At 32.6% G+C, this 11,321-nt stretch overlaps 1 protein-coding gene across 1 annotated transcript; it reads left to right on the forward strand.

Annotated features, from left to right (window-relative positions):
• Positions 1-1,732: 1,732 nt before the first annotated feature.
• LOC106056466 (39S ribosomal protein L21, mitochondrial) lies at positions 1,733-11,319 on the forward strand. Its single transcript, XM_013213243.2, has 5 exons — positions 1,733-1,878; positions 6,762-6,939; positions 8,064-8,125; positions 8,960-9,280; positions 10,571-11,319. The coding sequence occupies exons 1-5, from the start codon at positions 1,785-1,787 to the stop codon at positions 10,663-10,665; spliced, it is 750 nt and encodes a 249-aa protein (XP_013068697.1). The 5' UTR covers positions 1,733-1,784; the 3' UTR covers positions 10,666-11,319.
• Positions 11,320-11,321: the final 2 nt, after the last annotated feature.

Consider the following 11,321-nt stretch of genomic DNA (forward strand, 5'->3'; position numbering starts at 1 on the left):
TACGCCAGGGGCAAGGTACTTTAATGGCGCCTCCGCCCCCCCCCCCATTTTCCATGAACATCAGGTAGAAATATAGGCTGCGTGTGGCGCCCCCCTCAATAATACACCTCTGTTTCATTGCCATCGAACTATTCGGCATGATTATTTCTTGTAAAGCGTTGACGTTTTACAATGCGTAGGGTTATTATCAGACGACATCAAAAAGAGGAAATATAGTCCTATGTTTTTTTTTGGGGTCCCGCAGGCTTTTGTGGTGTGAGAAGTGTGGAAATGTCCGGCTTTTACTTTGTTGTTTACTGCGGTTGCATATTTTCCATCCCTTGAATTCTTTCCTTCATATATGCTGCTTCAAAATCACAAACTCAATCATAAATATTGGAAAGTCCTTGACAACCTTCTTCGTGAATGTCATGTATTTTTTTTTAAAGTCTTTTGAAAAGATTGATGTTATTCTGCGTTTCTCAAGATTTGAGATTGTCCATAATGCTTAAGTTAACAAGAGAGTGACTGATTACTCCATTACTTTAAAGAAAGGTTGTTTTTTTTTAATCACTAAGTAACATCTGAAGAAAATGCGCATGAATTTTTACGATGATGTTTGTACAACTAATATATTTACACGGTCGGACTACACCGAAAAGTCGCTTCTAGAAATACGAAACTTCCGAGTTTTAGAGCCTTGCATTAATTTACCGAGAGTTTCGGTTTGGGGAAAGTAAAGGTGGTTGGTCGTTTTGCTGGCCACATGACACCGTCGTTAACAGTCGGCCATAGAAACAGTTGATTTTTTATATTTTTTGACCTATAGATCGCAAGGTCTACACACAGCTTTGCAGAATTGGAGGCGTTTTCTTTTTTTACGCCGTCCTCTTATAAGCTCGCCAAAAAAAAAAAAAAAAAAAAAGTAAATTGCTTTTGGCATGCGGTCGTCCCCTATTCGAGATAAGTGTCTGATCCAGGGTAGCTGTCGAATGGTAAGTAAGCTAGAGCTTCCATGCTGTCCACACCATGGTTGTTGTTAAGGCTGTCTAGCCAGCGTATGAACAGTACGAGAGAAGGCACGTATGACTGAAGCGTTCTAGGAGTCGTAGACGCCCTATAGAGAGCACCACGGTCTCAGAGTTGTACAAAAGTGTGGTAATAGTGAGAACCACAGCAGGACGTAATCATCTTCTTTTTTGAAGTAACATCTGTATTATATAAGATAAGGTAGGCATTGATTTTTATAGACAGCTGGAGCAATTTACTCCGCTGCACTCGCTTGGAGGCGTCCAAAAGTGCTATTTTGCTTTGAATAAAAAAAGAGGTTCCTATTACTGACCTTGCGATCTATAGGGGAGATCGATGTAAAGGTCATCTGGTTTTGTGGCCCACGGTTAACGAAGGTGTCACGTGGCCAGCACAACGACCAACCGCCTTTACTTTTCCTCAACTAATGTCAGATACGCATTAGAGCTGGGTGAACTCTAAGGCGCACTAGAGATCCCGAAATTTAAAATCCCAGACTTCACCAGGATTCGAACCTGGGACCTCCGGTTCGGAAGCCAAGTGCTTTACCACTCAGCCTCCCATTTGCTTTAGTTAAACGGCTATTATCAACTTCTCTGAAAACTGATGCGTCGATCCCGTGATTCTCAGATATGTAAAGTGGTCTAAAACGTTAAGGGTTGTGCATTTACGGAGATATTTAGGGCTTGGGTAGATTTTATTGGAAGACTTGTGATCCATTATAATGTACTGCCTATTTACAAGGGACGCTACTCAGAAAATAATTAAACGAGGTTATGAACAAGGATACAGCAATGGCTGCAAAAACATGCATTTTTGGCCTTCTAAAACCATTTTTGCAGTCATGCTCTTTGTCCAAAAATTGCTGTGGTAAATAGTATATAGATGTAGATTTTAGGCTAGCCCATTGAAAACTATTAAAAACTTAAGATCTAAATAGATATAGATCATGATCATCGTTTAAATTTTTAATAATTTAATATTTAATATCTTGCAAAAAAAAAGTCTTGAAATTATAATAATTATTGAAAAGTTACAAAACACAGTCAGTTACAATAACTGAATAAGTTAAGTTACATTACAAATTACAGTACTTGACTTTAGTAAGACTTTACGGTAATTCTGCAGGATTTCAAGGGGCAGCCATCTTTGTTATTGTTTAATACTTTACATATTACATAGATAGTGATGGGCAAAAGTTAACTAAAAAGTTGCTAACTTTTAGTTAAGCTAAAAAAAATTAGTTAAGGCCAAGGTTTAATTTAAAAAAAATAGTTTAGTTAAAATCCTAGTTTAATTAATTTTTTTTAGTTACAAACTAAAAAGTTTAATTACAAATTTTACAAACTTTTTTAACAAACATACCAATAAATATTTAGATATATGTAATTCGGAGAATATATATAATAAATGATAGAGAGGAGAATAAACTAGAGGGTGCACAGGTCACTAGAAAGCCTTTTGACCTTTACCCTATAATAGCCACTATTCCCGCCTTTAAAAAAAAAATACACGTGTTCATTATATTTCTAGCAAGTTTCGCTGCTTGATAAATCCTGATAATTCCTTGCTTCTATAGATCTACATTTTGCTCTTTTTATTAAACACCAGTGTGTTCCTGTATAGCTGCAGGCAAAAAATTTTGTTTTACTATAGATCTAAAAGAAATGTCGACTCTTTTTATTTTAAAACTTTTTACTAGATAGATCTAAAATTAGAGTCTAGTGACGTCTAGTCTATTAGTATTAGTCTATTACTACTATTACTATTAGATCTATAGTCATAATAGTCTATATTTAATTATTTTAGTCTCTTAGTCTTAAGTAGAGTCTAACTCTTAGTAGTCTTAGTCTTAGATCTAAATGTAAATTTAAAATTATAAGTCAATAATATAGGCTAGATCTATTAGTAGTATTAATTTAGAGATTCTACTATTCTAGAATTAGAGTCTAGATTAGATCTAGATATATCTAGAAAATTCTAGATTACTTATTAGGCCTATACTAAGACCTAAGATGCAAAGATGATAGATCTATAATATTAATGACTATAATAGGCCCTACTAATAATAGTCGTCACTATACTAGATCTAATACTAAATTAACTAAATCTAGACTAGATCTACTTCTATTATAATTATACTTATATCTACTATCTAGATCTATTAGATCTAGATCTAGTAGGCCTATATTATCTATTAGAGTATATTATATTATAGTATATTAATTATTATAGATCTAAATACCCATATCTTGTTATAATCATAATTATAATAATCTAAAATCTCTAGATAGATCTAGAGTTACTAAGATATCTACTATAGACACTATTTAGATCTAGTGGTAGTAGTAACTAGTATTTCTTAAATTATTTTTAGATTAAAATATTAATTATTTGATCTAGGTCTAGTAGCTAGATCTAATTCTAGGTCTAGATCCAGATTATATTTCTGATCATTTCGTTTGTAGAAGATATTAGATCCAGAATATTCTAGAATCTAGAGTTAGTTAGAGAGTCAACATGCAGTTTTATCATTACTTCTAAAAAGGTAACTTATATTAGAACTTGGACAATTACTTCTAATTTCTTTCTATAATAGTATCATTCTAGTCTAATCTAGTGATTCTATTAAGATCTACATCTATCCCATAAAGACATTTAAATCTTTTTTCATGTGCACAAATAAATGTTTATTACATTTTGCTAAAGAGATTGGTTACGTGTTGTTTATAGTTTTCATGTTTGGCTGTTTCGTCCTTAAAAAAGGTCAAAATAGTTAGTAAAAGTTTAACTAAAGTTTCTTAGTTTAGTTTAACTAATTTTTTCAATTTGTGATTAACTAAAAGTTTAATTACTTTTTTTTAGTTCAAACTTAGTTTTAGTTTAACTAAAAAAATTTAGTTTAGTTCCCATCACTATACATAGACATACTGTCACATAGTCTAGTAAAAATTTACTAACATAGTCATAGACATAGAATAGACTCTAGACACTGTAATGTCTCTAAGACACTCTAGTCTAGAGTGTTACAGTTGCATTAATTACACTTTGACTCTCACTACTTTCAGTCTCACACTACTCACAGTCACAGTCACAGTGACTCTGAGTGACTAGACTATCTCTATTACATTCTATCTAGCCGACTCTATATTTATAGTTATAAATACTATTATTTATAGAGTATATTTATATAGATCTATATATTATATATCTATTACTATTATCTAGTCTCTAGCCGCTCTAGCCACTCTAGGCCTAGGGTAGTCAGTGTGTGTGTAATGTAATGAACAGTAATGTATGTGTTTATAATATGAACAATAAATTTAGCTGTATGTTATGAAGTACATGGTTCACCACATTAATGCAATACTTAAAACTATTAAAACAAGTTTAACATTTATATAAGCAATAAAATTATAAATGAATTAGGGTAATACTAGATAATTAAAAATAATGTACTGCCCTCATCTGATTCTATAGACCACAAGGTCTGAAAGGGGAAATTTACTATTTTTACTTTACATCTGATTCTAATCCAGTTATTTTTTCTGTCACACTGTAGTCTTACTGTACTAACTGAACTGTAGTACAGTAACTAATATTTCTATCATAATCAATGTAGATGTAGCAAAAAGCCAAAGCTGTACATCGTAAATTGGATTAAACAGATCTAGACTCTATTATACAAAACACTTTGAAAAATAAATAATTTTATTATTATTTTGGGAAAAAATGATTCCAATTCTCCCTAACACAATTTTTTAATAATCAATATCAAACTGCATAATATAATCCAGACCCTAAATAAGATTTATTTTTATAGATTTAGGCACCAGTAGATGGAGATTTGATTTAAAATTATTAAAATAGATCTAAATCTAATGATTTGTTGACAAGGGGGCATGAAGGTGGGGATTTTTTTTAATTTATAGCTTTTTTATATGACATTGGACTTTGATTTTTGAGATGTGCCTAAATTTTAAAGGGAAACTCCGAAAGTTTTTTAAATTTGAGTTATTGACATATTTAAATTCTGCGTGAACAAAGTTGCAATAGTAAACATTTTACCATTTTTTATTTAAATGCTTCTAACATTTATATTTAATGAATCAGTCAGTAAATTCTTGACATCTAAAAAAAAAATGAGATTTTGTTTTAAGCTATTTCATAATTCACTTCCCTCAACAATACTGAAAGAGAAACTACATTTAACATTTATATATATATATATACTTGTATAAATAGATCTAAAAGCATTGGATAACCAACTCGAGAAAATAAGTAACATTTTCATCTAAGCCTGTCCCTGTCCCAAGAAGTAAATAGATCGTGTGTCTGACTGATTCGAACTAACTGGTCAGTGTAAGGCTAGTCAAGACTTTGTATAGTCGGTCATGACAAGACAACCAAGTGATAGTGTTTGTTGTGTGTTGAGTGGTCTGGCGGGAAAATACACACTGCCGTGGTTAGTCAAGCATGTAAATCTTCCTGGTCTTCCCTAAAAATAAACACTTTGAGAAACGTGCACCCTGTGGTGATTACTGCTCAAACTTCCAAGCCGAAATTGAGGCAATTACCATAGCACTCAAGACAGTGGAAAACAAATTATATGAAGGAGTGCAACCACCATCAGATATTGTTGTCTTTACAGACTCCCAATCTACTCTGCAAGCACTTAACAGCAGCACCTCAAACAGCCCAAGAGAGTTGACAACACTCATTGTGATAATCCACCAGATGATATCAAAATTAAATATCAATATTACACTACAGTGGATCCCTGGACACATTGGCATCATGGGAAATGAAAAGGCAGATAAGCTATCAAAGGCAGGTTCATCTATGGAACAACCAGATAGACCTGTTAACTACCTCACCCTAAGGTCAATGTTAGTCAACAATCACAAAGAGGAGTGGCTCAACCAATGGGCATCAGGAAACACAGGCAGAGCCATGTACAGAGAAATGACTACGCCTAACAAACTGGACAGTATTAACTTCCTCCCCCGTAAAGAACAATCTACTATCTTCCAACTAAGAACAGGACACACACCACTATTAAATTACCACCTGAACAAAATAAACTCCACACAACTACCCCTTTGCAGACATTGCACTCACCCCTTTGAAACCGTAAACCATATCCTCTTTGAATGCCCCTCCCTAATCCACCTTAGGCAGACCCTACTTCCACTACAGCCCAACATAACCAACACCCTGTACGGCAGTGCTGAACAACTGAAGAAAACAGCACACTTTTTTTCCTTGGCACAGTCTGCAAAAGAGCTCACAGCTCAGCAGCAATAAAGCTGGCTAGAAGAAGAAGAAGAAGAAATCTACTTTTAATAAGCATTTTTTTCTTTGCATACAAGATCCTAGATCTAACTGCATAGACAAAGATATATTTCTTTTACGAGAATGTAAACTTTGCTGTATGGTCTCTCGTTATATAGAAGTCAATAGATTAAACTAAACGTATTTGTGACGTCACATAGAAACCCGGTGAAAGTCTGACTGTTTTGGATGCGCAAGAAAATTGTGTTGGAAAAACATCAATTACTAAGTTATTAATGCAAATAAAAAAAAAGAATAATATATTCATTATCTGTAAATCAAAACATATATATATATATATATTACATCAATTGTTACTAACAAAAATTTAGTTTACAAATAAATTCATGCAACAAAGCTTAAAGTTTCAAAGAGAAATTTCCTTTAACAATAACATATTTATTCTTTCTTTACCTAAGGTGCTAGAAATCTCAGCTCTGTAGCTGGAAATTACTTAAGAGCACACATAGGAGTAGTAGGTCTGTGCAGTCATTATGGAAACGGCCATGTACTATCACAGCAGTCATCACCTGTGTATCATTCATATCGTTGTAAAAGTATTCAACTTGCAGATTCAACAACCAGCTGGGCAATGGGGTAAGTGATCTTGTTCTAAACATCACAGATTATTTTGCTGTTTCTGAGAGTACAATGGTAATTGACATTAGCCTGGTATTGGACTGGGAAACTTTATTCAATTATAGAAGAGGCATAAGTGGTTTTCTGTGTTAGCTTATAAATATGATACTGGTACACTTGATAAGCAATAAACAGAGCCAATGCTATAAAATCTAGATTCATGAGTCTGTTTACTAACTTTCTTGCACACAATATTACAACATCAACTCCCTCCATGAGAAATAATAATAATAATACAAATAACTTGTAGGTTTACACATATATACAATGTCAACATTCTGTTTGAATTTATAACAAGAAAATATTTTTTAAAATACTTTTAAAAAACAAAGCTTATATTAAGTGTACTTTATCAATTAGTTTGGATCAGTCCTGTAATTAAATTAATGATAGATCTAGACTAACAATAAAAAAGCATTTATAAAAATATTTAAAAAACGGGTGAACAACCTGAATTTGAACTCATGGCTCAAGCCTTCTCAAGCCAACACAGTAACTTCTCTGCTAGTGGAGAGCTTATGAACATGGAAGATTGTATAGTTACCTATTGTTTCTATAGTCTCATCCTATTTTTCAAGTTTGTGTTCTCTAAGACCTATAAAAAGGGACTAATTCAGCTTATACAACCACTTCAGTCAATTACAATTTCTTTCCCTGGTTCAAGATACCAAACAAAATAATTTATTACCAATAGCTTATTAACTAATAGGTTAATATTTTTTTTATTGATTCTTGTTTCTTCAGGTAAAAGAAATAATTGTGCAAAATTTCAGCTTGATCAGAGATTGGGTGTGGGAGAAATAGCGTTTACAAACTTTTTACCAGACAGACAAACAGACACAGTAGTTAAAAGTCAGGCAATCCATTACTGAGTACTGGCACCTTTTTTTTTTTTTTTTTTTTTTTTTTTTTTTTTTTTTTTTTTTTTTTTACTAATTTAGCACTATATGTATGTATACATTGTATGAGAAGGTTTAATAATTGAAAAAAAAAAATCATAAAGAATAAGTTCCTGCAGTTGTAAACTTTATTTCTAGAGAGCACTTTTCTATTATGAATTTTCTTTCTCCATCTATATGTAGGGTTTGTGGCATTGAAGAACTAGAGGATTTCGTTCCTTTAACAGACCCAGAGCTGCAGAAAGGTTTGTTAATCATAACTGTTTTTTTTTCTTCAATTAAAAGTTACACATTTAAATCATGTGGCAATAGAATTCAACCAAGATTATCTTTGATTTTAAGAATTTATAAGGCTTGTTAAGGTCAGGCTTGACACTGGAAAATACCTCTAAGCTACTTTGAGATGTGGTGCATGATAAGTGTTCCTCAGTGTATGTCAGAGGAATGGTCTACATTGAACATGCTAATTTTTTAATCCATTGTACTTGGCAAACTCATTTCACCCTGAAGCTGATTTGTCTGAGAATATACATCTAATGTATTATTTTAGTTACAGTCAAAACTTATGTTTGTTTATTGGAGTTGTTCACAAACCTGTCATCTTTTAATTATTTTTTTTATTCTCTCTTTTGATGGACATGATGCTGTAATTGTAATCTGTTTCCTTTGCCTGAGCTGCAAAACAAAATTGTGCTATGATAGCATTACTGAAGACCTTGCCTTATCTTCCAGTAGGATTTAAACCTTCAAGTACTGATCATTCAGACAAACAGTTTAACAATACATATAAAGCTATTTTTAGCCTCCATCCCCCGGCATGTTTGAGCTCTAACATAACCTACGGTTTCTTTGATGATCTAAGAAATATTCTTGCCAAGTTCCATCAGAATTGATCAAATGGTGTAGATCTCTACAATATGGTTTCTATATTAGATTTTTACAATGAAATAGAGTGAGATTGAGGGGTTCTTTTTATTTTAAAAAGTTAGTTTAAACAAGTAAAACAAGGATTAAGGGTAAATAGCAAGCCAGGTTGTTTGATCCATTTGTTAACTGGTACATTTTTTGTTTGTTTGTAGGGGTAGCAGAACGTGTAAATACAAGCATAGAGCTGGGTGAAGCAGGACGCCTGTTTGCTGTTGTTTACATAAGAGGCATGCAACATAAAGTCACAGCTGGAGATATTATTGCTGTTAGGCTGAACTTTCCACCAAATGTTGGTGACAGAATACGCCTAGAAAAAGTCCTTGCTGTAGGTGGGAAAGATTTCACACTATTTGGACAGCCCATGTTGAGCCGTGATGTTGTTCGAGTGGATGCCACTGTTGTTGAAAAAACTTTATCTCACAGTCGTATTTGGCGAGTTTACCAGAAAAGGAAAAGTTTCCAAAGATTCCATTGTAAGTACTGTTGTTTCTGTTTACGTTCACAACGAAATAAACTCATTTAAAGAAAAATGATTGTTCAAAAAATAATTATCATTTTGTACTACCAAAAACACATGTATTATAATATTATTATCTATGGACACCACGTAAAGGAAAGATCACTCTTTTATTTCTGCAAGTTGGGCGGACTAGAGTTACCCAATGAAAAAAAAAGGGTGGGGAGGACAAGAAGTATTCACCCATCACAAAATAGCAGGGCCGGACTTAACCGTTGTGACCAAGAAGTGATGATGGAAAGATCACTCTTTTTTATTTCTACCCCACATAATTTTAGCGACAAAAAAAAAAAGGGGGGGGGGCAGGAGAGAAAAACAGATTTCGCAGGGCCAAGTTTGGGTAGGGATATGGATAATAAGTGAAATTTAAGAGTTTGTATTAGAAAATAAATTCGTCTTTGCTTTTTATTCATTCTTTACTACGTACAGAACTACTTTACGAGCCTTGCATGTAGCGAAGTCATAAAGTATATCATAAAAATTTTATTTCCTACATAGATCTTGCTCAATAGCAAGAATTACCAAATGTTTTAATCTATCTATGAGAATTATTGACCTGAAGTAATTCTTCATTAGTTTGAGGCTTAAAATAGGCGTTTTCCATATTGAATGACACCCCAAAATGACAATTTTTGTCTATATATTTCAGGAGACTTGTATGAGTTTTCAAAAGATTTTAATAATTTCCGGATATTTCCAGGACTTTTCGTATATTTTGCAATTTCAGCAGATTTCCAGTAGCTCCTGGTAAATCGACAGGAGGCAGCGGGAAATCTGTTATAAGTTATAAAATGGTTTAATTTAATAATTTATACACCTAGAATTAGCACGGATCCTATGAAAGTGCGGGTCCCGCTGCTGTCGTTTAGGTTGCAGTGGCCTAAGGTCGGCTCTGCAAAATAGTGGCGTATGCTATGCCGCCAGTCGACTAGTAATATTATAATATACAAAGAAAATATGTTGTATCAGAGTTTTTTAAATTTAGATATTTAAATATTAAAAACTAATCAACTATTGTTATAATGTACATTTTGTTGAACCTACTAAAAATTGGAGAGGTTTTTGTTAATAGTGCATATTGATGATTAATTTTCACTTGATAGGAAATCTATTTGCTGTGAAAGTACTAAACTCTAGAGGTTATGAGGGGAATATACCAATTGTTATCAAAATGAAAAATGTGCAATATATTTTTTTACATCAAAATAACTATGTCTCTTACTCAGTTTTTTTAAATTCTTTTCAGTATTTCGTGAGCTGTACACAATGCTAGTAATCAATTCAATTCAAGTAGGAAAATTACCAGTTGAAGCCCAGGAACAGATAGATGAAAAAAAATAATTTAAAAAATGTATATAACCAGATATTTGTGACATAAATTTGACTTGATTTTGTGGATGAACTGAATGGTCAGCACTAACTCATAATATTTGAAATTCATTTAGAGAACGGTGCATTTCAAGTAGTTTTCAAAGTATAATTGTTGCTCTTGAGAGCAGGCAAATTTTTTCCTGTTGAGGTTTTTGGTGCCTGACCCAATAACATAATTTATTTCATTAATGAATAAGTTAGGAGCACTAGGAGGCATTGTATCAACTGAGAACATTGCACATTTTGTATTTGTCAAAGTATTTGTGTGAGACTAAAATTATGAGCCTTAAACAACAATCAATTCTGTCATTTCTATTAAATACTACTTAGTTACCATTTATGGCACACTATTTTTTTTTCTTTTCAATTTCTTGTTTTATCCTTATAAAATTTAAACTTTAAATTAATGGCCCATTTAATTATTTTTAAAGCATTCTATGTTACAATGTAAAAATTTCAGAGAAATGTCTCTCTTTTCATTTTATATTTTTAATAGTAATCATGTTTACTTTCTATGAAAACATGTTTTCAAGGTACTGAACTGTTACATTACAATTTGATCAGAAAAAATGTACAAATGTGTTTGACAGGCTTTTTCTTGTCATTAAACATTGATTTACTGTCGA

Source organism: Biomphalaria glabrata, chromosome 6 (assembly GCF_947242115.1).
Source record: "Biomphalaria glabrata chromosome 6, xgBioGlab47.1, whole genome shotgun sequence".
Lineage (NCBI taxonomy): Eukaryota > Metazoa > Mollusca > Gastropoda > Planorbidae > Biomphalaria > Biomphalaria glabrata.

Bases quoted from the DNA above. Each gene is read 5' to 3' on its own strand.
- LOC106056466 (XM_013213243.2), top strand. From the start codon at position 1,785: ATGAACAAGGATACAGCAATGGCTGCAAAAACATGCATTTTTGGCCTT. The intron at 6,940-8,063 runs GTAAGTGATCTT...ATCTATATGTAG, and splicing joins ACAACCAGCTGGGCAATGGG to GGTTTGTGGCATTGAAGAAC. The intron at 8,126-8,959 runs GTTTGTTAATCA...GTTTGTTTGTAG, and splicing joins AGACCCAGAGCTGCAGAAAG to GGGTAGCAGAACGTGTAAAT.